Raw genomic sequence first — 26,844 nt, 5'->3', positions numbered from 1 at the left:
ATTTAACACTAACTATTAACTATTGTTATGTATTTGATTTCCACACAACCAACCTCATCACACGCACTCAAAGTTTAAATAAGATTAAACATTCCTCGCGTGAGTTGTTCTTCCCATAGTAATACCATAAAGAGAAAAAAACACAAAGTTACCGTCAAAAAATATAAAACTTACCTAAGCACTCTGTTGTAGTAAACAAAACGCACCCTTTAATTGTCTAATCACGACAGACCATGCTACCAATTAAGAATTTGAACCTTGAAAATTGTCTTTCAAAAAGTGGATTACAGTACAGTGATAGCTCGATAAAATAAATGGTCTCTCTGGGGGAGAGTGCAATGGCTGAACATTGAACTGTGGTAATGCTGTGCTATCATCCCTGGCATGGCAATTCTGTCCTCCAGAAGCACCAATGACTGACCCACACAGTCATGTTTAAGCCACTATTATTTTACCCCTACCTACTACTCTGACAGCACTAGATTATAACCCTTTCATGCATAGGCTACAACGCATTTTACTCTCTTGCTATGTGCTATGGTATAACAGTATGGAGGCAATACATGCAGCTTGATCTCTAACCTTTATGAAATATTTCTGTTGAAAGCAGAATTGTCTTTTCTAAACGTCTGTCAAGAATTTGTGCAATATGTCTGTGTCTGTTTTTGTATTTTATTGCCATTTGTGGTTTGACTGTGTCCCTCTCTTTAACCTTCGTACATGTTGTCTCCTTGTGGGAACATAACGCTATTATACAAAGGTTCTGCACACAGCAGATAATAAAGTATATTATTATGCAATATTTTTTTAAAGCACTGTTTGGTTTTATGAGAAAGAAAATAATGAAACCAAAGAGAAAACAAGCCCGACAGTTGCCTTTTCAATTTGATTTATTCATGACATTTCAGATTCCAAGTGCACAAAGTCCTTCATTAAAAAAAAAAAATGTATCCCCTTAGGTCGTGAATACTGGATGGACATGAATAGTAATGCAACATTTGACCTTCAGTGCACCTCACTCGAGCTCACATTTCATTAAGATGATGAAAAATGTATAATCATTTTGGACAGCATAATTTGTAAATAGGTTTTTACACAAAAGTCGCTTTACACTTTGCACAGCTAGCATAGCTTAGTCCTCTGATGATTTGTTTAAGTTGAGCATGCATGCTATAAAATATCTGCAGGTACATATAGACCACACAGCAGTGCATCATGTCCTTATATGAGCCACGTGCGCAGGAATTGTGCTAGACTCTGCTGACAGCTGGCAACACTCCCATTGCACTGTATCTCTTCAACAGGCAAACCACGACGCTACAGTACGGGGCTACAGTATTGCCTAAAATACATTGTCATTAGGGTCTTCCTCAATATTGTCATGCTGTCATATCCCAATCATAGGCTACAGTAGCCAAGCGCCTGCACCGCTAGTCAACGTGACGTCACACTCAGCATGGCGGTCAAGGTGACTCCGTCAATATTTCTTATCAGAAATGAATATTACCTGTATTTAAACTGTTTATTTCTATTGGATATGGACGCTATCTTACCGATGCGGACGCATATATTCTTTTTTCTTTTTTAAAGGAACAGAATGGTCATTTTTCAGCATGTTTTTGTGTGCACGTCGGCCTTGGAGAGAGAATTGAGTAATGTTTACCTTGTTACAGTTTATTTTGTATTGATCTAATGGAAGTTATTCCGCTACTTTTATTGTATAGCACGTGTATTGTGGCGAAGGTCGAGTAGGCGGTTCAGTAATTATATTGGCAAGGGCGACTATGTTGCTGGTGGCAGGGCTGATATTCAAATGTAGACTACGAGTCCTGTAGCCTACTACTGCTTTTTCAAACATCGAAACTTCAAAGACAAGCAACCGATTGCTGTCACCGCCGTAATTCTTTTATTCTATTATAGCCTATTCAGTGTCGTTGCGTCCTATGGAATTCTCATACTGTCACTGTATTACCACAATCATCAAGGTTTGGATGGAATGTCTCTAACTGTATGTTTTAGGTGGAAACAACCGCAAGAGGCGATTCCAATGAACTGAGGACTATATTTCTGAAGGTAAGACTGTCATTCAGAGGACCCAATATTTTTATGGCACTTAAATAGTCATTATTTATATTCTTGGATTCTTTAACTGCAGCCGTTCTTGGATGAATTAAAATAGCATGTATCTTTTAATGTATTGTCTTTAATAATATAAGGTTATAACCTTGATTGTATGACAAAGCTAGAGTATGGAAAAGCTACAGTTGAAAAAGTTTTACATTATATTATTGCCATCATTTAACTCTCTCTACCTCACACACACACACACACACACACACACACACACACACACACACACACACACACACACACACACACACACACACACACACACACACACACACACACACACACACACAGAGGAGAGAGATACACTGAGTGTGCTGCCTTTACTGTTCAATACTACAAGGAAAGGTCACACAAATACTTGGACTAATTCTGGATGCCCTTCACCAAGGAATTTCTCCTTGCTTAACTTATTTTAGGGTGTGACATATGCTTGGATCTTCAGATGTCTGGAAGATTCAAACATACGTTCTTGTGCTTTACAAAGCCACACATAGTAACAAGCAGAAGGCTGTTATGCCATTGTTTGGAGGGTAAACATGCTTCTTGCAACAGACAGCACCAGGGAGGGACTCCTTATTTGACCTAGTACTATTTTAGGACCTCCTTCTTTCTTCATACAAGACTGCACTGATTAATTCTGAAAGCACCACAATTAATATTAGGCATAGCTTTTTTAATATGCACCTCTAATTAATATTAGGCATAGCTGTTTTAATACACACCTGTAGTTAGTAATACACATATCACAGTAAAATAGCTGGTTAATTAATGGATGAAAGGGGGCCATTTTGTCCAACCTGCCTAATCTGATCAAGAAGCACTTGAGGCTTACTGTGAAGGCAAATTGATAGCAAATTATGTAGTGAATAAATGGGTTAATAAATTGGTTGGAATTAATACTTTCACTTAAAACATTAACTCAAGAGTGTGCAGTGAGATGTGGTCTCATGCATTCCTCGTAAAGGTCGCTTTCTCTCTCTTTCACTTTCTCACTCTTTCTTCCTTTCTTTTTCACTCTCGCTCTCTTTCACTACCCCCCTCCCTCCCTCCCTCCCTCCCTCCCTCTGTGCTTGGCTGTATACCCAGAGCCTGGCCTTTATGTTGCAAGTTCATGCAGTGCTTGTGTTTCCTGAGCTATCTCTGTTCCAGCTTGTAACCCAAACCTGACTCTAAAACTGACCTTTCATTTTTTAAGGCTAGAATAGAGGTCAGTTTTAGCACCACCAGTGCATGGGGTGCATGTTCTGCAGCAGCCGCAGCGTAGCAGCAACAAAACAAATGCTGTTGCTTTTTTCTTTCCAAGCAGTGTTCATGCATTCATTGCACGTTATGTGTAAAGTTATACATGGATTTGATTATCACTGTCTGTGTCTTAATTTAGAAATATATATTTCAGATGACTTGGCAGTCCCTTGCAATGCCACAGCTGAAGCCCTAATGTCACACATATCATTATACGCTGCTCCAGTACTTATCTGTTACATTGTACTTACAACATCCCATATTGTGTATGAAATATAGTGTACTGCATTGCACTTGTCTCCATACATGATTGTGACACTTAACATGGTAGTGGTTTGTGAAGCTTTGTTGCCTTTGATGACTTGATACGCTCCATCTTGTGCAGTGTCGTTGTGGGTAAAAAAATAAAAATAACGATTTCTATCTATGAAGGTAATAATACAGATTGATACTTTATTGAAGTGTTTTGATAGCAAGTAGCTGAAGTTCTCTATCTGTTTATTCACTGAACAACTCAAATACATTACTGGAACACAATGAATTGCAAGAAGTAGATTGTTTGGAACTAGGGTCTTTTTGCCTAGAAGCACATAATATGAATCAAAGTATAACCATGGAGACAAAATCAAGATAGAAACACAGACACGGTGCATCAGGCTGTCTGAACACATCATTATTGTCAGAAGTAAAGTTACTGTAAGTGTTGTCAGATACAGTAGGTGTTGAGGGAACAGTGATACAACACAAAGATAAAGTGAGTATGAATTTTATATTGATTTTTCTGAGCATTTGAGTTTTACACTCATCTGGGTCTTTTGTCTCCCTTCAGCATGCCAGTGTGGTTGAGGACGGGGAGCATTACATGTCCCCCAGGGACTTTGTGCAAAACTTCCTGGGTCTGCACAACCAGCCCGACCACAACCGCAAGACTGTACAGCTGATCGCTGGAGTAGCCGACACCAGCAAGGATGGGTAAGTCGACTTCCACGACGTCTGAGGTAGATCATTTTCATCATTAGTGACCCTGATATAGAATGGGTTAAGAGTTTCTACAAGACATCATACAGCGGAAATGGAATTGAGACTAACACTAGCATTTTTTGATGACAGTTTCACTATCTACAAGAATCCAATGTAACCCTGTGATACACACTGTGGTTCAAAATGTCATATGTACAGATATAGGATCTTAATTTGATCACCCTGTTGCAGGAGAACTTTCCTGCAATTCAGGAAGTGTAGTGTAGTTGAGGTTTAAAAAACCTTTTGAAGTTAATAACTTCCACTTTGAAATTTCAGACCTGATTTTCCCTTATCAAAAATGTATCAACAAAAATGTCCATGAATTATAATCCACTAGAGATGAAACTGTATGAAAATGTCATATCACAATTATAGTGACCAAATGATCACGGTTATTTTTACAACCAAGTCGATGTTGTTGTTGAAATGTTACCCCTTTTTCTCCCCAATTTCATGGTATCCAATTGTTTTTAGTAGCTACTATCTTGTCTCATCGCTACAACTCCCGTATGGGCTCGGGAGAGACGAAGGTTGAAAGTCATGCGTCCTCCAATACACAACCCAACCAAGCCGCACTGCTTCTCAACACAGCGCGCATCCAACCCGGAAGTCAGCCGCACCAATGTGTCGGAGGAAACACTGTGTACCTGGCAACCTTGGTTAGCGTGCACTGCGCCCGGCCCGCCACAGGAGTCGCTGGTGCGCGATGAGACAAGGATATCCCTACCGGCCAAGCCCTCCCTAACCCGGACGACGCTAGGCCAATTGTGCATCGCCCCACGGACCTCCCGGTCGCGGCCGGTTACGACAGAGCGCGAACCCAGAGTCTCTGATGGCACAGCTGGCACTGCAGTACAGCGCCCTTAAACACTGCGCCACCCGGGAGGCTTCTGCCGGATTTTAAATGAACAAAATATGTTGTTTGGGTAACTAAACTACATAACGTGTTATTGTGTGCAATGGGTGAATAGAGTCTGCAGACACACGACGCATACAGCAGCAGAACAACGTGTAGTTGTTTTACAAGAGTAGGTAACACTGAAAGCTTCAGTTTACGTTATTGACAAGCTATTAGCAAGTTAGACAGACTAACCATGACATTTTTCCCCAATCCGAAGTCCCCACATCATGCATTGAGCTAAAAGTTAACTTACCTTGCATTCGTTATAAAGTAGTGGGTGGTCGTCACGAAGATGACTCAAGAGATTTGAAGTGCTGCCCCCTTTCGCAGCAATTTATTTTTGCATGTTCTGCAGACCGGGTGACCATCTTCGATTAAGTTTCCCTCAGCACTCTTGTAAAACCCAGGATACGACCACACTTCAGATTTGGTCCTTTTCGAAGGCTGACAAACCTCCCGAGCCGATGTCACTGCCTTCCGCCATGTTTTCACACAAAACAAGACCCACATTGCACGCTGCGCCTGCGTCAGACTGTTGCTAACTTTGGTTGATGCTGGACAATATTTACCGTGCGCTTTTCAAACCCGTGGTAACCAAACACGGTGTTAATGATAATTCAAATTTGAAACGGTAATACTAATCGTCGTGAATTTCACCATTTCATCCCTATAATCCACATAATAATTCCCATTTCCTGTTACTGCAGGATTATCCTGCTGTAGCAAACTGTCTCAAATGATGATCCTACATCTGTATTGGCATAGACAAGGCCTGGTGAAGAGAAGTCAGTCACAAGGAGAAAGTGGTTAATGACTCATCACAAGGTTGTTCACATGGATAACATGTTTAGCACCCCTGTTTGTTTTATTGAATATCCACCTGATAAGATAAGTGGACATATTATTTGCATAATGTCAAAGACTGGAGATAGCATCTCGTTTAAATACCACTAAACAGCAAGTTCCTATCTACACCATAGACTGTAGAGCATGTAATAATCATGGGTGAAATACATTGTTATACAGCGCTTGAACTTTTCTTGAAAAGAAAATGCGCCAAAATCTAAAAGTGGTTGTTTTATCGACTGTTACTTTTGCTCTCGTGTATGTAAATGATACAGGTAGGCTGCAGTTATTTGTGTGCTCAAATTAAGGGTTCCCGGTGTACCTTTGGATTTGCAGAGAAATGTATTTTTTTTGAGATAGGACTCTTTCTTTCTTGTCCAAACAGACTGATCTCTTTCCAGGAGTTTCTGGCCTTTGAATCGGTTCTGTGTGTCCCGGATGCCCTTTTCATAGTTGCCTTTCAGTTGTTTGACAAGACTGGCACAGGGGACATCTCATTTGGTAGGTACACGGGGTTGTCCGGTGACCTGGTATGTGGGGATGTCCGTCCTGTTGCATCCCGTCTGTTTCATGTCATAACTAATGGGCACACTTTCCCATTGTGCAAGACCCATTTCTATGCAAGTAGTGGATCACATAAGAGTCATATATCTCATGTATAACTTAGGACCTTGTGCAAAAAAAAAGTAGCTGTTTAGCTGTTTTCAGTGTAGAAAATAAATCTAGGTCTCTCGTGTGTGCCTAGTGTGTATTCAGTTCGTGCGCTAATGTGTCTCTCTATACTGGGCTTCTGGAGACTGCGGCTTCTATTCTAGAGGTGTCTTCTAAGAGAAGAATAGTGTCAGCTCTGAGCGAGCTGTGGGTAATACCACCTCATAATAAGTCACATTTTACAGGGGGAGAAATCAATCCAGTGTGTCACAAAAACAGGGACAAAAGATTGGTTACAATGCTCATTGTGCAGCACGGGCCCCCATGAAGGCGATAGAAAATGAAGGCAGTGCTCAGAAACAGTGTCCTAGATATGCTTAGAACTCACACAATATGAAGGCGATGGGATTGTCAGCAAGGCCATATTCCCCCTCTGTGCATATTGATTGGATTTGTGGGTTCCCAGAAATGAGATGAGGACATAACACTGTATTTTTGTTGTTGTTTTTCGTTCAATCTCTTGATGTTACTCATCAGTCTTTCATTTGGCAGCCAATGTGCGGGACATCTTCAGCCAGACCACAGTGCACCACCACATCCCCTTCAACTGGGACTGTGAGTTCATCAGGCTCCACTTTGGCAGTGACAGAAAGAAGAATCTCAGCTACTTGGAGTTCACCCAGTTTCTGCAGGTACAGTATAGGCATGGACATTACCAGCCACCAACAGTACAAATACATGTTTTTTGTTGTTGTTGATAAGATACATGTTGGAGACAATTCTTCTATCACGGTTTAGGTAGAAACACACCATTATGTAACGTATTGAAGTTGTAACAAGTATATGTAATCCCCAAAACAGGGTGGGGTATGTATGTGAGTATTATATGAGCCATATAACCAGTAGTATGGCTGTGGACGTAGCTGGTTTGGAGGGAAGGTGTTTGTGGGCTCAGATGAAGCTGGGTGGTCTGGGAGTTGGAATGACTTGGCTGTGGTTCCACTACTCTACTGTGTGTAAAGCCTCATAGCAGTTTGCGGTGGATCATGGTTGACTAAGGGTTCCCACCAACCAATCAAGGACTATTGTTTGGGACCCTTTTCCTTCGAATCAACATTTGGTTTAGCTGTTATTTCGCTGCTAATGTTTTGCAACGTTGTTTCCAGCTTACACATTCTTGAATGTGATTCAGCTCAATCTAACGGAGTCATAAACAATACAACATTTTTCTTTAAACAGAATATGTCCTGCCATCTTGTGGAGGTTACATTGTTCCAGTCTAACTGCAATAAAACAAAAAGTAACTGTTTGTGTACATGGGAAATAAACGGTGCCTGCAATGTGGGTCTTATGTGCTACAGTATCCATCTGTAGTGCAGCATCTTAGTACTGTACAGATGTAGGATCTTAATGTGATCACTCTGTTGTTGCTGAGAATTTTCCTGCACAGCAGGAAATGCAAACCTGTAGTATACTTGAGGTTTAAAACGGCTTTCTAAAGTTTGTTATTTCCACTTTAAAGTGTCAGACTTGATTTGCCCTAACGAAAAGTGTATCAGCGCCTACAAAAAAAATGTCAATTTAGTATAATCCACATAATAATTCATATTTCCTGTTGCTGCAGGACTATTTTCCTGCGATAGCAAACTGTCTTGAATTAAGATCCTACATCTGTACTTGCATTTGGTTATTAAAGTAATCCCCAACTCTTACAAGATATGGAGTAAAAGTGTATGGTATAGAAAAAAAGTTAGCATTATGCACTGTATTCAGTTATGGCACAATTAGTTATGTATATAGATGAGAGGTATCCGCTACGAGTATGTGATCAGCTTTGACAGCAGTACTGACCCTGGGGCAGTGGCCCCCCTGCTTCCCCTCTGATTGCATGGCTGTCCTATTGAATCATCCCCGTGCTCCTCCTGACACACCTGCCTGCTCTCCTGCACAGGCCTGGGATCAGACTCCGGGGGGGACATGGTTTTTATTAGACTCCTGAGAGACAGCGATGATTACAAGAGCCAGGGTCTAACACTGTCACATCTAATGCTTCCACATGCTCCAAAACAGCACCCGACATCATCCAACATAATGTTGTGTTTTTTTCCCAATGTTCCATTTCATCCCAGGTAATCTGATGCGTCTTTGTCACAGGAGCCTGCTCTTTGGATATTTTGTTCAAACGTACACCCTTTCCTCTCATTGTAGGAGCTGCAGTTGGAGCATGCCCGCCAGGCCTTCGCCCAGAAGGATAAGAGCAAGAGCGGTACCATCTCTGCCATGGACTTCAGCGACATCATGGCCACCATCCGCCACCATATGCTCACCCCGTTTGTGGAGGAGAACCTGGTCTCAGTGAGTTAGAGACCGCTGTGGTCTCCCAGTTTCAACATGAGATGATTGTATGGGCACAGCATGCATGAGGAGACCTCACAGTGTCTGTTCCTCTCGCCATAGGCGGCTGGAGGCAGCACTTCCCACATGGTGAGCTTCTCCTACTTCAATGCCTTCAACGCCCTCCTTAACAACATGGAGCTGATCCGCAAGATCTACAGCACACTAGCTGGCACATACAAGGATACCCTCGTCACCAAAGGTACACATGTAGGATCTAAATTTGAGCAAGTTTGCTACTGCAGGAAATAATCCTGCAGCAACAGGAAATAATTGCGAATAATTGTGTGACTTGTAATTCATGGACATTTTTATAGGGGTTGGTAAATTGAAAGACAAATAAGTCTTACATTTGTAAGTGGAAATGTCAAACTTCAGAAGCCTTTTTAAACCTCAAAAACACTACAAGTTTTAAGTGTTCTGCTTTGCAGGGAGGTTCCCCTGCGACAGGTTTGATCGAGTTAAGATTCTACGTCTGTAGCCTACTCCTGCTCATGCCTAATTTGAGGAAATGTGATTTCTGACATGAACTGAGGCTGTGCAGTACAGTACCATCATGGGTGTTTCACCTCTCTTGACAGAATGGTGTCGGGAAACACAAGATCATTTCCCCCTTAGCTCTTAAGTAAATAAGGTAAATGAACACTGTAATATGATGTGTCATGAGTTTAGTCTGTTCCCTTAGATCTGTGGTATTGATAGTTGACCCTGTTCTGATAGTTATCTATGTTATATTTTGCCTTTCACCTTTGTCGTGTACTGCTGATGTGGTTGGATACCCTTGCAGCAGGTCTACCCACCCACTGTATCTCTACATCCCTGGTCTTAACAAGTGACCCCTTGCCTGGTTTCTCTTACATAACATGCCTTCCTCTGTTCCGTATTGTTCCACAGAAGAGTTTGTTAGTGCTGCCAACAAGTTTGGTCAGATCAATCCAATGGAGATTGACATCCTGTACCAACTCTCTGGCCTCCACGCTCATTCTGGGTAAGGCTTAAAACTCTCTCCAGTCTCAGTTACACATCACAGCTGCTTGGTACTTTTTACTCACACGCATACAACATGGCCTTTGCGCTGCCAAATATTGAATTACTGTCCTCCACATGAATTCAATATATTTATCACATTTATTTTTAAATAGCTTTTTTTCTGATGAATCTGTGAATGGAAAAAAAAGTTACATCTATATTTATTGGATGTAAATGTGTAAGTTATTGCCATTCAGTTTTACAACTGTGGCTCCACCAGTTGATTTACAAGAGAAACGTAAGCTTGGATACAGACTTTACGATGCGTTGGGCCAGTGGGGAATATCTGTGTATCGCTGGCATTAAGACAGCTTTATTTACTGCTTAAGTTGTGGGCATATATCCAGCTTTGTTTGTCTGTTGTGTATACAAACGCATATTAAAGCTGCAATAACCTCAAGTTATGAGGCCGTAAAATGTCTGTGGAAAATCTTGCATCACCTCCGGGTGAGGGACGCTGTGTTTTGTTTTCCTGGCGTAACGTTGTGATTCTCCCCTGCTGTTTTGAAGAAAGCTCAACTTGGCCGACATCGAGAGGATAGCACCGTTGGAGGAGGGCGCACTCCCATACCACCTGGCTGAGATCCAAAGACAGGTACCCTGCCCGACTGATTGTCCACACGGAGTCTACTTGCTTCCTTTTATCTACTGCATACCTTCTCCTCCCACTTCTCATTAGGGAGCAACGAAAGGGAGTGTTTGATGATGGAATTAGCTGAGTGCTGATGTTTTCTCTTTCTTTGTGAAGCCTGTTCCATTTTATTCCGTGTGGACATATACATCAGACGCTATCACATATCTGGGAAGCTTTTATCAGGATGGCTTTCCAGGGATTTGCTGGTGTATGAAGCCTCTGGCTAAGTCGGTTAAGAGTAGGAGGCTAGGAGCACAGTGAGAGTGCTGGAGAGATGTGGCTCCTGGAGGCGGGGAAAGTTCCTATCTTTCCGGACGACACAGTTCTGTAAATCAGACTGTGGTCAGGCCTTTGGTCCACTCACGCTCCGGGACTTCTGCTCAGAGGTCTGGAATGTGTTTTTTTTGGGGGGGGAAGGAAAAGACAAGAACATGTTGGCGTTCTCAGGTCTTGGCCCTTTGTGGAAGTAGGGTAGTTGCTTAAACCCTTTGATCAAGGCCTCGGTCTCATTAGCATGCGACCTTCAGTGAAAGCAGCTGGGGAGGTGGATGGTCCTGATCTGGGAGATGTTGCTCACTGCCCCAAGGAGGGCAGACACACTCCAACTGTTACTTAAAACGGTGTAATAATGAATGTAGATACGTATCTTTACACGGGAAGGGCTTGCGAGATTAACCCGTTACATGGCACCACAGAGAAAATAAGGGGGCTCCACTTTCAACATCAAGGACAAAACCAGAGGTCAGGCAGATAACGCAAAATCATGCTTAGTTGGAAAAAAAATCAACTGAGCATGAAGCATCCAACCTCTCACTAGATTCACCGTAATCAATGGCTAGTTCTGGAAAGTTCTCCTACACAGCCATGTACTGTATCCGTAGCCAGAGTGTCTATGCAGTGACATACAATACTGGCTTATGAATAAGACTTATACCACGACGAGATGTCTACATTCCATAGCTTCCCTCCTCTGTTGAGTGGTCCATAACATTTCGCCTTCCACATTGTATCTGGTTCACTACAGTTTAATAGAAGTCGATTCATTCCTGGTGTCCTGATCCCCCGTCTTTTCTCCCTCCACAGCAAGCTCACGGGGATCCACATCGGTCTGTCTTGCTCCAGGCTGCAGAGTCTGCTTACAGGTTCGGTCTGGGCGCACTCGCTGGAGGTGAGTGACATGTCTGCGGAAGAGCCCCCGGCCCACTGAGGGGTAACCCAAGCCGGTCAGACTGGCGCACTGAGTCCCTGGGGCCGGGTCAGCCCATTGTGCTGCAGGGAGAGGTGCTCTGATCTGAGGCTCCCGCATTGTGCTGCTGTGCCACTGGCGGCTCCAGGCTGTCTTTGGAGCCGGAGCTTTGGAATGACACAAATCTTCCGGAACCGCTCTGGAATCTCTGTCTAATTACACTGGGAGGAACTGATACAAGGAACCTCTGACATGACAGCCATTGAGATAGAGAGAGAGAGAGAGAGAGAGAGAGAGAGAGAGTGTGTGTGTGTGTGTGCAACCAACATGCAACTTCCTAAGACTCTATGTCTGTGTGGGCTGTGGGTCTCTGAACCAGCAGCCGAAGAAGGTGATCAGCTCTGAATGATCAATGGGCAGTTGAGGGAAAATGGTGCATCTCCATGGCGATGATGAGACCTTTCTCAACCTCTCCTGCTGACGAAGGGTGTCAGCTCTCTGCATGCTTGAGAGCCCGAGTCATTACAAGGCCTTTGATGTCAGAGACAAGACATGACAAGCCGCTGTGGCTAAGAGCTGCATTTAGGGCAACCTGCTGCATGGCTTCCTCCTCAGACAGTAGACACAATTTACACAACGGCTCTCCCACAGACTCCATAGTAAATACTCTGTCTGGGCCTAATGACTGTTTTTCTTGTTTATATGCCCACAGCAAAACAATAAAACACCAATCTTTAGCCATACTATACTAACCAATCTTTAGTACATAAAAACTGTCTGCTAAATAGTTAAAATAATGATACAGATATTTGCTGTGAATATATGAACATCATAGAACATTATCACCAATAAGAGTATGTTAATGGTGTGAATAGAGTATGTTGATGGTGTGAATATAGTATGTTAATGGTGTGAATACAGTATGTTGATGGTGTGAATACAGTATGTTGATGGTGTGAATACAGTATGTTGATGGTGTGAATACAGTATGTTGATGGTGTGAATACAGTTTGTTGATGGTGTGAATACAGTATGTTGATGGTGTGAATACAGTTTGTTGATGGTGTGAGTACAGTATGTTAATGGTGTGAATACAGTTTGTTGATGGTGTGAATACAGTATGTTGATGGTGTGAATATAGTATCTTGATGGTGTGAATACAATTTGTTGATGGTGTGAATACAGTTTGTTGGTGTGAATACAGTATGTTGATGGTGTGTATACAGTTTGTTGATGGTGTGTGATTTGCAGCCACGGGTGCGACGGCTGTGTACCCCATTGACCTGGTGAAGACCCGTATGCAGAACCAGCGCTCCACCAGCTCCTTCGTGGGAGAGCTCATGTACAAGAACAGCTTCGACTGTGCCAAGAAAGTGCTCCGATATGAGGGATTCTTTGGATTCTACAGAGGTATAAACTGAAGCCTGGTGAATGTGTTTCTATGATGTAATTCTAGATATAGTTATCGGGTCCTCCAAAACAAGTTATGTTGTTCTGCCAGTATCATCATCATCCGCATGGTTTGCATAACAGCAGAAACATTTGCCTTCATGTTCTAAATTCACCAATTCCAAAGACGGCCACATTGTCATTACCTAGCTAGCTGAAAATGTCCCAGAGGAAAAACGCAAACAGAATTCATGTAGTACTGTCAGATCCATGTTTTCCAGTGTAGTGATAACGGTGCTGAAGGTTTGTGAAATGTAACACTCCCACTGTGAGAGGGCTCTCAGACGAAGGAAGTCAAGACTGCCATCTACTGCTGCCTCCACCACTGCAGCTCTTTGTTCGTCCTCGCTGCTCTGTCCTCCTTCCTCCCTCTTTATCTTTCCACACTGATGAGAGGAGGATTGACCGAGAGACAGACACGCTTGACGGTTTTCTGGCTGCGTACCATGAGCAGTCACTCACTAGCTCCTTCAGAAGTTTTATCTGGCTCACTGAAGGACGGACGGTGAAACAGTATGGTGGTTATCAAGCGCCCCCCACCAACACCACCACCAGGGCCACACAGCTCTCTCTGTTCCATACCACACTGGGATCAGGCCACAACAATGCTTATCCCATACAACTGCCAGTGTCATATTTGATATTTTTGTCCATTTGAATGGGAGGCATTATCGTTTGCTGCATCAGATGCATCAGCCGTACCTGGAGATATTGATTGTTTATTTTACCCAGACAAGAACCATGCTGATGTCATTGTAGGGACTGCCAATGGAATTATTCATTTCCAGTCAGTGTCTTCCTCTGTCAGGTAATCTAAACGGACTCCATCCATGAATACTGTTTTTGCAGGTCTCGTACCACAGCTTATCGGTGTTGCCCCGGAGAAAGCGATCAAACTCACGGCAAGTCATTACAATCATTTCCCTTAGAGTGCCTTCACTTTCATTGCACAGTAAGGAAACGGGTGTCAATCATGAATACCATCGCACAAAAAATACCATACGTCTTGCAAAATCCAAGAGGTGACCAGATGTACTCATTGTCATTCTCCTTGTGGAGAATTTGTTTCTTCGTAAGTGCGCCTTGTGCTTTGTCTGATTCTCTTCTCGTCTTACAGATGAATGACTTTGTAAGAGACAAATTCACCACAGAGGATAACACCATTCCCCTGTTTGCAGAAGTCCTGGCTGGTGCCACTGTAAGTATTGGCGCGAGGATGTCTTCCTATAGACAGTCTGTCCATACAGAGTGAGGGCTGAAAATACTCTCGTGCTTCATGCAAAAGCGAAGGGAAAGCCTTGGCAGCGGCTTCATTGACTCGCATAAATCTAATTGACCTTGAATGTGGGGTAAGTGGAACAAGATTTTTGTTGAAACTCAAACATTCTGTAAGATGTTCTCTTTCAGTTTTATGAACATTTGCATCTCATGGGTGTACATTTTGAATTCCAGACATTGAGCCAAGAACAGGGGGAAATTGTTGTGGTTTTCAAACTCCCTTCAACTTCAAGGTTTAGCTTAATTCTTTCTGACTGATCTGAAGCTACAATTATAAGCTTTTCCTTCTCAATTTGAATGATGGATATTGAGTTATTGTATATAAATGTAATCTCTAATTCAAGCTTCCCGCCAGTGTATTGACATCCTAAATAAGCAGGGGGGACTGAATAGAAAGGTGCTCTTTGGTCTCTGAACCCTATAATTGGGCACAATTTGAGAAATGATGCCTGTGAATGGACTATTTTTACCTCAGCGTGCTAATTAGGCACACTAACGTTTGGTGAGCGCATTGGTTAAGAAGCGCGCAATTCCCTCGGCCTACCTCTCTGCTAAATGAGTCCAAGTGAAACGAAACAGACAGGGCGGGTAGGAGAGCCCGCAGGTTGCCTACGGAGGGCAGGGTCTGTGGGGTTATGACCCCTGTCAGCCTGTAATTGGAGGAAGAAGGGCTGGAGGGCCATGGGATGGAGCTGGTTCTACCTCACTGTGATTGAGTTTGACAGGACTGCACATACCTGAGGCCTGATCTGCCATGGACCCATAGGTCCACACACCATACAAGTACAACAACTAGCATAGCATGCACCCTATAGCTTTTTTTTGTCACAGGACTCCACCCTGCAATATTGTCTTCCCTAATGTATTATATAAGCATTGATATTCATGTTTGTGAGCTTTTCCCCATAGTATTAATCTCTTCGTCTGATGAACCTGGTCTTTATGTAAAGTGGTTTTGCGTTGTAGAGCTGGGGTCTTCAACCTTTTCTTGCCCTGGGACCCCACCATATGTTACCAAAAAAAGTAATCACATAGCTTGTCTTATCATTAGGTGAGTGATATTGGCAAGGAGAAGAATCAACATTTTAAAATGAATAGATTTGGTAGACAGTTTCATTATTTTGACCTCCCCACATTATAATTGGAAGAGGAAGTGTAAACTCTAACTCTAACATACTAGCTAGAAAGGTAACTCCAAATATATTTTTGGTAAAAGAGCATCTGTTTAGCTGGTTAGCCATGTGTTGGCAAAAAAATGAATGGCCAAGTCAAGAAAGCTTAGCAGTAGCCAGCAGCCAGCAACACTTGCCACACTAGTAGCCTATTTGTGAGTGCTTTTTCAAAGCCAATGTCAAATACTCCGGTGAGTGTAATTTGCTGAATATTAGGAGTAGAGAAAAAGTTCACATCATTACAAAGAATATCCTGCATTCTTCTCTTTTTTACTGTAGGCATGTAAAAAGAGAAAAAAATGTGTTCTGTTGTTGCTAGCGATATTCATAAATACATTCACTGACCCCCTGCAGTACTTAGTGGTCCCCGGACCCCTGGTTGAATAAACCTGTTGTAAAGGGGCAAATGTTCTGCTAGTTTTTTGAGATGGACTGTAATGTTATCCTGACTGACTGAAATAATAAGTGTAGAATATAAGGGAGATAGCGACAGAGGGATGAATGCATAAATCTTCAGAGTAGCGGATATTCCCCTTCCACTTTGAAAATGACTAAACGTGCCTGAGCGTTTTTTTTAGGACAGTGTTCGGATGTTTACAGATAGGAGCCCTGCCCTCTGTGTCACCAGGCTTCCAGGGGCCTGATTAGATTTGGAGAAGGTGATAAATGTGCTTGAGTCAGAGGGGCTGTGCCCTGGGGCGTCCCTGTCTTGGCCCTGAGCAGAGCAGGGTGAGTCAGCGCTCTCCCCTGGGAGTGGGGGTGAATTGGGGAAGTGTGCGGGGCGAGGCCCTCTACAGGAGGTGCCTGGGGGAAGAGGGAAGGGGCAGAGGGCTGGTGCCGGGGTCAGGGCCTTCCAGCCTTGAGCCGGGCGTCTCCTCACACCACGCCTGTCTTTCCCTTACCCCACCGTTTCCTCGCTCAATGCCTGCTTGTTTCCCCTGCTCCCATCAAGGCCACTTTCTGACAGCGCGACATTGGCTTTAGAAAAGAGTGTCTTTTGTGTTTAAGTTTACGAAGCTAATTTGAAAATGCTTACTGGGGTGAAATACTAAGGCACCATAACTCATTATCATCCTCACCATGGGCTGACCCCTTAATCATAGGACACAAGTAAAAAATAAATAAAAGGGTTGAATTACTATAAGTGAGTACTTTCATTTGACAATTTAAGTTTAGCATTGTAAATCTAGATTTATTTGTGAGATGGAAAGTGAGTAAGACGGAAATAGTGTATTCAAGTGGTTCGACGGATTAAGACCTAAGATCTTATAACATTGCTGTTATTGGTGCTCTGTGACATGTACTGTTGCTTCTCACCCTTAACCTGGGTTGTGTCCTGCAGGCCGGAGGCTCCCAGGTGATCTTCACCAACCCTCTGGAGATAGTCAAGATCCGTCTCCAGGTGGCCGGAGAGATCACCACATCCCGCAGGGTCGGTGCCCTGACCGTGGTCAGGGACCTGGGCCTCTTTGGCCTTTACAAGGTGGGTAAACACCTCTACATCGCAGCACCACTCACACGTCACCTCTTAAAACCTCTGTTACAGCCTAACTCAACCACCTCTGCATGATGTCACCCCAAAGGGCAGCTTATGCTGCTGGGATGTCGAACAATACAAACTGTATGACTGTGTAACCAATGCAGATATTGCATATTACACAAGTTATATGAGAGTTCTGGTGAGCAGGCACAGTATGCAGTAGGATGACTAGCTAGATTCCCTACTGACTATTACAATCATATTATGTCTTTCCAAAACAGTGTTTAACATGCAGAGACCACGGCTGCCAACAACCAACAGAAAATTAGGGGGGTTTATGCTTTGCCACTGTTCCTTTCCAAGTTCTTGTGGTTTTACTTACATCTCCAGTAATGTGTTCATGGTCCATATTTTAATGAGAAGCAGACAATATGGAGCTTGTTAAAAAGAGACCGACTTCCTCCCTGTGGATGGGCCCAGTAGACCACGGGTCCATGTTAATGCTGTCTCGGTGTGTGTCTGAGAGACTGTGTGCTGGGCCTGGGAGGGAGCTCCCTGGGGGGCCCCGGGGGAAACCACGGGGGAGCAGCGCTGCCTGGGGGCTTTCTGGCTTCTTCTGTGACCCACCGCACCGCCAGGCTCCTCTGTGGGTCGGCTGAGGCTCACAGCCAGCCAACAATAATCCACTGGAGCTCCCAGGCCAGATGATCCCGTAGCCACAGCGGCTGCCTCAACCACTGCAATTACCCTCGACACCACCAGGGTCAAACATGGGTCAAACATATTGGAAAATATGAATTACAGTAGAATATTCAGTACAGTAGTCTGAACCTGGACTAAAGAGACCAGATGTCGACACTACTTAACTCATTTGATGTTGATGATTCCACATTAACAGTGTGCAATATACTGTACTGTATTTTCAGTATAGAATCTCTTTCTAGAGCACTCAAAGCGTTATCGTGGGAAAATATCTTATAGAGATCCAGGCAGGTCTAAATGCATTTTACATTTCATGTAACATGAAAATGCGATGTTAGTTATTTTGGGATACAGGTAATAAATCCTTTGCGTTTGTGTGTCCTAGGGAGCAAAAGCCTGTTTTCTGCGTGACATCCCATTCTCTGCCATCTACTTCCCGGTGTACGCCCACACCAAGGCTGAGTTTGCAGACGAACAGGGCAGAATTGGGCCTTTGCAGCTGCTCACTGCTGGTGCCATAGCAGGTAGCTAGCGCTAACAGCCACAGCTACAAACCTCACCATCTCAACCTATAGACATAGCATCAACACTAGCCCCAAAGAAATGCTTCAAATCAATTAAGAATTTGTAATCATATACCGTATATTCAAAATGATTGTAATCTACTTTCTAGAACAGTAAATGACTGGGTATTCTGTTCCTTTTCTATTTTAAACCTGCCAATGTACTGCACTGCTTGCCGTCAGTGGTGATACTATTCCTGCATAGGGAGAGTGCCTCATTATGTGGGTTGTGCAACACCTCCTAAGGTATACCTGCTGCCTCCCTGGTGACCCCTGCCGATGTCGTCAAGACCAGGCTTCAGGTGGCAGCCCGCGCAGGCCAGACCACATACAACGGAGTCATAGACTGCTTTGGGAAGATCATTGCTGAGGAGGGCTTCAGGGCCCTGTGGAAGGGAGCAGGAGGTAGGGACAGACTCCTCAAATGAGCGGTTTTATGACTGGGAAATTAGGCACTCTGTGGCTCCCATAATTGCTCTCTTGAAGACAGAGAAAATGGGAAATCACACATTGTAATTTGAACCTCTCTCCCACCAGCCCGTGTCTGCAGGTCCTCGCCACAGTTTGGTGTAACCTTGGTGACTTATGAACTCTTGCAGAGATGGTTCTACATTGACTTCGGAGGACAGTGAGTATTTCTGCTTGGTTCACCTTTAGTGAAGTGAAGTACACATACAAGGATGTCTGGCATTGTATGTGAATTATCCTTCCCAAATCTTCTCCCCCCCAGTCGCCCCACCGGCTCTGAGCCAACTCCTAAGTCGAGGATCTCCGACCTTCCCCCTGTAAGTGCCGACCACGTAGGAGGCTACCGTCTGGCTGCTGCCACGTTCGCTGGCGTGGAGAATAAGTTTGGTCTACACCTGCCCAAGTTCAAGTCTTCTGGTGCGTTGTCTGTTAGCCAAGCCCCAGCAGTGCCCAAAAAGGAGCCTACAGCTTCGTAGGCTGTCTTTCCCTCTCAACACTTTACTGCTAAATGGCTGCAACTCTGAGTAGGGCGTCTTACATTTCTTTGTCCCATCATCCCTTCCGAAATGGTATGGTTAAAAAAAAATGTGGCACCTCTTCTTCATTCATGGGCATCTGAAACGCTCTCTTTGAATGCTGCATGAACAGTGCTTCCTTGGTTTGTCTTTGAATAGCTGTTCCTGTACATATTGTACATCTCAGCGGAGAGACATTATAGCATTGAAAAGGAGTGATGTTACCATGTTTCTTGAAGCGAGGCTTTGGTGAGGATGTCTCTGAAATGTGATTGACGAGACTTGAAAGGACATAGAAGTTTTTTTTCTCAAAAGTATTTATTTTAAAATCATGACCAGGGTCTTGGGAAATAATTGCAATGTATTTATTTTATTTTTGTTGAAATAAATCATCAACGGATTCATTTTAATTGTGTGAAAAGTACATTCTGAGATTCATGACACGATATGTGGAAGATGCTCTCTGGGTCACACAAAGGGAAGCCTTTCTTCGACACTACATACAGGCAGTATGGATACTGAATCCATACCGCAGATATCAAGCAAATTTCTAATACAGCATTATATCCTGAGGTATTCTACAGATTCTGGTTCTGATATCTTAAGTGTCACATTTTGTTGAAGACCAATAGTCATGTACAAAGACATTCAGAAGAAAGGTGGTAACATTTTGGGATATATTACAAAACAAGTGGACATTTGGCGCATCTAGGTTAAAGGAACATAGAAAAACACTGGCTAACAGTATAATGAAACCACTACATTCCTGTGAGCAGTCATGATGTGATAGATCTAGTCTACTACAGTTGAAGTGGATATGGGCATTGAAGCACAGAGTGAACAACAAATATCAGTCATGATGACAGCAACCATACTCAGGGTTGTGTAACCACAAACCACGAGTGGGCCAGTGAAACTGAACCTGCAGCTAAACCCACAACACTACCATATGAAGTTGACACGGTGCCTTTAAGGCATGATGGATCTAGAGTTCAACTGATTTGTATTGCAGAGTAAGACGATGGCTTTGTTTCTCGTCGTGTCTGAGGTTGATAGATAGCCCTGTTAGTTATCCCATCAGACTGGTGTGCTTAACCAGCCAAAAGTATGTGTATTAAATCGAAGTACATTTCCAAAGAAAGGATGTCCACATGCCTAAACACTGTTGATATTTGCGCCTTTTCCTCCAATCAACACGAGGCTGACATTATGAAGCCTGCCGCTGGTCCCTAGACTGGCGTTTTCATGGTCGATCAAGCAGAGAGGCGCTGAGCGGCAAGCTCCTCGGCGTCATCCCGGTTCTCGTTGATCTCCGCCAGGGTTCGGACAAAACGGGTCCACTCGTCGTTGCGTGGAACAGCGATTTGCTGGGGGGGATAAAAATATTGATATGGGTGAAAATACTAACACATATTGTTGACGCTGGGACACTCAGAGGGAAGGGGATCACTGGCAATCTTCCAACTGTCACAGAGACTTGACCAGTCAGTGGCAGAAATCAGGAGGGGGGCTGCTCTCTGTATCTGCAGCTCACCACTCACTGACCTGACTGACACAGAAACTCAGACCCTCAGGAGACGTCTCCGTTCAGATAGCTAGCCTCTGACAAGACAATGGCTTAATTGTTGTCCGAAGAAATGGAGCATAAAGTATTACCAGAACCCCTTCACCTCCACTAGAGAAAAAACAGGAATAACCCTGTTGAACCTCTCAAAGAAGTGCCTTTCTTTTTTCAATACTTTATTAATATTAAGTACTTATTTGTATTATTCTGCCTGAAATGGAGTACCTTTACAAACCTTTTTAGATTTAGCCTATATCTCAATTCTGGGTAAAATGTCTGAATGCAACACACCTAGAGCTTACCCTTACCAAAACATATGAAGAATGCCATGTATTTTAAATGGCACAGTAAAGGCTTTTAACCCACTCACCTCTCCAACATCATAGACCAGGATCTGTCCATCAGAGTCTCCCACGGCTATCTCTTTGCCAGAGTGGGCCCAGCGCACACGGTTCAGGGCTGGGTTCCCCTCCACTGTGGTACTGGCTGTAGGAACCTGCAAAACGAAAAAAAAACAACGTATTTGTCAACACCAATACTGATTCACTGACATCTGTGACGCTATGGGCCGGTTTACCAGACAAAGATCAAGCCTAGTCCTAGACTAAAAAACATTCTCAATGAAGAATCTGTGTCCGGGAACCCCCCTCTACAGATGCTGCAACACTTGTAAAAAAAAGAAGGGGGGTGGCATGTGAAAGAGTGCCAGGTAACGTTACCTCAGTGTCGTTGTTGAGGTTCCACAGATCAAGATGGCCCACTCCATCCACACACGCAAACAGAGCCGGGTGAGTGGGGGACCACATGACGTCATAGACGTAATCCGAGTTGTCCTCGAACGAGTACAGTGGCTTGTTGTTCTGGAAGAGAGAAAACGGAGGCGGCGCGTGAAAACACACATCCACTCTGACCTGACCCGGGCGCAATACGAATATCTGGATTAAAGCTAAAACAGAGACGCACACGGATCTTTGTGGGGCTAATGGAGTCCGAATTCAACCACATATGTACTGAGTGTACAAACAAAAATTAAGAACACCTTCCTAATATTGAGTTGCGCACCCCCCCCCCCTTTGCCTTCAGAACAGCCTCAATTCGTCAGGGAATGGACTCTACAAGGTGTCGAAAGCGTTCCACAGGGATGCTGGCCCATGTTGACTCCAATGCTTCCCACGGTTGTGGCGAATGTCTATTTCACCAGTCATGTTGGCTATAGTAAAATAAATGCTGCAGTAGCTGGTTCCAAGTATTTCTGCAGTTTTGTTTCAAAGCTGGTAAATTAATCGCACAAAGTCAAAGAACTACAAATCCTATATAGTCTATCACACCTCACCCTGCAACACTGCCTAGCTGGGGGGGCTGTGCTCACATGAAAGATTCATTTTTCGAAGGGTCGCGCACAGGCATAAAAGTTGGCCTAATTTAGTTGAAATGAAAGTCTACTGAAGTGAGACTGTCCTTGTGTTTATTGGCTATTTACATTGTTTTGTTCACAAGCTGGGTTGTTTTTCTATGTTTGAGTTTCAACTGCTAGGGAAGAGAACACAACGCTGCTACTAAGTCAGACTCAATCTTACAGGCACAAACATGACTAGAGTCGCATTACCACATAACCTCCCGCCCTTAAAGGGGCAGGTTTTTTGTCTGATCTTTGATATTTTGGTTAACTCCGGTCACAAAAAATGAAATGAAACAATATACCACATTACTTCTTACCAGAGTTGTAGACTCGAGTAAAAAATGTGATGACTTGAGACTCGACTTGATTGAAAAGCAAAATAACTTGACACTTGACTTGGACCCTCAAGACTTGGGCCTAGACTTTGACTTGAGACTGATGTCTGGCCAGGTTCAGTAATGTTTTGTCACTCATTTTGTGGAGTTACTCTACACGCAGCCCGAGACAGTATAACCGCAGCATTGACTGTGCAAAAAAAATAAAAAGCTGTAACAGATTGGCTAGTGAAAAGCACATGAGACACTCCGATTGGACCAGCAAACTGTCAATCAACACAGGTCGGTGAGCTAGCGAACAGATTGCTGATTTTCTGTACAGCTATAGGATCGGGTGCAGTGCAAACATCAAATTTTAGGGAGAGAATTGCCATATTAAATAAATGTGGAGCTCAAAAATATTAACTGTTTACTTTGCAAGCTCACCAGCAATAGGGCAACAATTACTAGCATCGGCCTGCTGTTTTAATGGTATGTAACAACTGCTTGAAATGCATCATTTAATTATAAAGCTTGCATTTGGAATGTTGTTGTTAAAATTAAGTATTACTGTGGCAAAGACACAACATATGAGTGGAGAGTGCTTTTTTTCTCCACTTGTTGAATTGTTTGTTGTTGCTTTCACACGTTTAAATGCAGGCCCTATGTGGCAAATCTATTCCATCTAATACAATAATTACTAGTGTTTCATCATTCCATCCCCATACCGTTTATTGCAACATGTAGACATTTCTGTTTCATGTTTGATAGGCCATCGATACATTTTCATTTTATAGCCAACCATTTCTTACTTCGCTCTGAGTGGGCGCAAAGTTTATAGTGCACATGAACGTTCGCAAGACTCATGAGGTAGAAGTTCTGTTTATTTAATTCAATGTCTGGTTTCCTTTGTTCATATTTGTCTTTCCTGAGTTCCGTGCGTCTGTTGCCGCATTCAAAACATCTGGGAACTTGGGGGGAAAAAACTAAATCGATTTGAACGGTCATCCAACTTGGAATTCCAAATCTGGAACTCGGAAAGTCTGAGCTCTGGAAAGGCCCAACCTGAAGATCACTGACGTGATGATTTGACCTTGTATATTTTCCTGAGTTCACAGTTTTTTGTTTTTTTTTTGAACGCGGCATAAGTCCTATGTCTCTGTCATTTTTGTTGTGCCTCACCTCAGTGAGCATTGAAATAGGCTACGTGGCCTGCGCTCCACGCTTCGGAGTCAGAACGTTGAATAAGAGAAAACGATTGTTCCAAGTTAAGCACGGTGTTGAAATATCATTAACAAATCATTAAAACGAATGTCCCAATGTAACAATAGATGTGGAAATTGCTTTTTACATTGTAGAACCAGTTTTATTGGTTGTAATTGCCAAAATTGGGTAATTGTATGGTCCTGGGGGCAGGCCTACCTGTTGAAGCTCCTGTTAGACAGTCCTTTTTGGTTTCTCAGGGGGAGGCTGTACAGTCTTGCCCTCTACCTGTGTCCATTCAGATAGGACAGGTCAAGCCTCATACAGAGGCTATTTCTTTTGGGCTGTTGTCTGTGTATATTTGGTCAATCTACTACGTATGTTTTGTATTATATGGCTCTTTCACCATTGGATCACCAAAACCTGTAAATATACTGTATGTACACTCTGGTCAAGTCAACCTGCCTTGCCTTCTGCTGCTTTCATGCCCTTATTTATGACTGCTACATGTCCCTATTTTACAATTGCATAGGCTACTAAAGATATGTTGTAGACAAAATAATGAAAAGGGCTGTCTGGTCGCGTCAATAAATAGACAAAGATTTGTCATCGAACAAGTAGTTGCATATATAGATCTTGTTTTTACTTGACTTGCTCTTAGAATGTATGACTTGGACTGGACTCAAGTCTTCTCCCGTTCTATTTGGGACTCCACTTGACCTTGGACCCTGTGACTCAAATAATAGTTACTTGATCCCACCTTTGCAGGGGACAAATATTTTGGCATGTAGAATTTTTTTTTTTTTTTTTTTAAATCTACCTGTCATAGTCGCTGATGGACCAAAAAGTACATTTTAGACCCTGGTGGTGAACAATTCATGATACACACGGGAAACTGTTGAGTGTGAAACACCCAGCAGCGTTGCAGTTCTTGACACACTCAAACCAGTGCGCCTGGCACCTACTACCATACCCCGTTCAAAGGCAATTAACCCTTTTGTCTTGCTCATTCAGAGGGTGAATGGGCAAGACAAAAGATTTCAGGGCCTTTGAATCCATGTCTCACGGCTTAAAAATCCTTCTTTAACCCGTCTCCTCCCCTTCATTGACACTCATTGAAGTGGATTTAACAAGTGACATCAATAAGGGATCATCGCTCTCCACTGGATTCACCTGGCCAGTCTGTCATGGAAAGAGCAAGGTGTTCTTAATGTTTTGTACACTCACCGTACATGTTCCTTCCTAAAGGGCACCCATAGGGCACTGGTCAAAAGTAGTGCACTACGTAGGGAATAGGGTGCCATGTGGGACGCACCACAGTAACCGCAGGTTTTCTAGTGGCGAGACGGTACAGTACCTTGGTGCTCCACAGCTTGACGGTCCAGTCAAAGGAGGAGGTGACAAACAGGTGGGAGAAGTCGACGGGCCCGGTCGCTGTGTGACAGTCTATCCCTGTGATAGGCCCGTGGTGGCCCTCAAACATCTCACTGATCCCTGCTTTACTGTGGACCAAACATACAACACATAGGGGATAAGAAAACAACAGAGCCGACACCAACACTGAGCCGACACCAACACTGAGCCGACACCAACACTGAGCCGACACCAACACTGAGCCGACACCAACACTGAGCCGACACCAACACTGAGCCGACACCAACACTGAGCCGACACAACACTGAGCCGACACCAACACTGAGCCGACACCAACACTGAGCCGACACCAACACTGAGCCGACACCAACACTGAGCCGACACCACGTTGCATTAATTTCCCCCTGATGAAACATTAGCATATATAATGTGATATCATTACCAAAATAATACACGAAATAGTCGAGCATATATTTCTGACTTTCATAGCAACACAAGGTTTGGTCAAGACCCCCCTTTTTGCCTCAATTTACGTCGGGAATAACATTTAAGTTGAAAGGACTCCCCTTTTAAATGTGCCACGGATGTAGATTCCCAGCTCAGTGGTGAGAGAGGGGCAGTCTTCATCTTAAGAGCCACATGTTGCAGAGCTGTTACTAGGCTGTGGCTCTGATAATTACCTCGAGAGATAAATACCCAGCATGAGAGATGCTTATGCGTTATTAACTGGGATGAGAGTATCATACCATTAGAGAATTAGGTGGAAAATTAGTCCCTCAATTACAGAGGTGATCGTGCAACGCAGAACCTAGCAACGGTCCCCCTCTCGGTGATCTCCGGGCATAACGCGGGACATAAGCGATAGCACCGTAGCGCAGAGATTTGCCTCTCCATCGCAGGCAGGAAGCACTCGAGTCAAGCCATGCTGCTCTGTCGCCTCACAAGTGGACACACTGACTGTTTGTTTGGGCCACCCTCTGTCTTCCTCGCTCTCAAACGAGAGCGTTGTGTAACGATCCTCAGATTTGAGTCTCTTTGGGACATCCGGCTTTAAACAAACTCCCTCACTCTGAAGGAGGACTCCTCCAGAAGAAATGATATCTTTCCTCTCTTTACAAACATTACTGACAGAAGCTAAGCAACACAGGATGACTGGGGTAGGAGTGAAAACCTCAAAACAGCAAGAGATCAAGTGTTGGATTCATGTTGCTTGGGGAAGTGAGGGGGGGGGGGTATTTATTTGACATATCAAATCAAAAGTATTTATAAAGCCTTTTTTGCCTCAGCAGATGTCACAAAGTGCTTATACAGAAACCCAGCCTAAAAC

The 26,844-nt window shown here is 43.6% G+C and overlaps 2 protein-coding genes across 7 annotated transcripts in view; one reads left to right on the top strand and one right to left on the bottom strand.

The window, feature by feature from the left end:
- The first annotated feature begins 1,368 nt into the window (after positions 1-1,368).
- On the top strand, positions 1,369-20,073 carry LOC112225233 (calcium-binding mitochondrial carrier protein Aralar1). 2 transcript variants are annotated; one of them, XM_024388979.2, is made up of 18 exons: positions 1,369-1,468; positions 2,020-2,073; positions 4,202-4,344; positions 6,528-6,643; positions 7,346-7,485; positions 9,002-9,148; positions 9,251-9,389; positions 10,082-10,175; positions 10,727-10,811; positions 11,934-12,018; positions 13,288-13,446; positions 14,335-14,387; positions 14,603-14,683; positions 17,278-17,418; positions 18,503-18,641; positions 18,927-19,085; positions 19,218-19,308; positions 19,411-20,073. In XM_024388979.2, the coding sequence occupies exons 1-18, from the start codon at positions 1,457-1,459 to the stop codon at positions 19,622-19,624; spliced, it is 2,052 nt and encodes a 683-aa protein (XP_024244747.1). In that variant the 5' UTR covers positions 1,369-1,456; the 3' UTR covers positions 19,625-20,073. The 2 variants fall into 2 exon arrangements, with proteins under 2 accessions (XP_024244747.1, XP_042162847.1); XM_042306913.1 differs by lacking the exons at positions 1,369-1,468; positions 2,020-2,073; positions 6,528-6,643 and having other exon boundaries at positions 4,208-4,344.
- The window catches only part of LOC112225234 (dynein, cytoplasmic 1, intermediate chain 2a), a 22,155-nt gene continuing 15,325 nt past the window's right edge, over positions 20,015-26,844 (bottom strand). For all 5 annotated transcript variants that reach the window (XM_024388980.2, XM_024388982.2, XM_024388983.2 and 2 more), the window contains 4 exons: positions 25,501-25,645; positions 21,947-22,087; positions 21,598-21,723; positions 20,015-21,030 (listed from right to left, as the gene is read on the bottom strand). In XM_024388980.2, coding sequence (XP_024244748.2) covers positions 20,917-21,030; positions 21,598-21,723; positions 21,947-22,087; positions 25,501-25,645 — 526 coding nt within the window. In that variant the 3' untranslated portion in view covers positions 20,015-20,916. The remainder of the gene's footprint in view (positions 21,031-21,597; positions 21,724-21,946; positions 22,088-25,500; positions 25,646-26,844) is intronic.

The sequence above is a fragment of the Oncorhynchus tshawytscha genome, linkage group LG26, assembly GCF_018296145.1.
Source record: "Oncorhynchus tshawytscha isolate Ot180627B linkage group LG26, Otsh_v2.0, whole genome shotgun sequence".
NCBI lineage: Eukaryota > Metazoa > Chordata > Actinopteri > Salmoniformes > Salmonidae > Oncorhynchus > Oncorhynchus tshawytscha.
The sequence above is the reverse complement of the archived record's forward strand: the minus strand, read 5'-3'. Positions and strand labels throughout refer to the sequence as shown.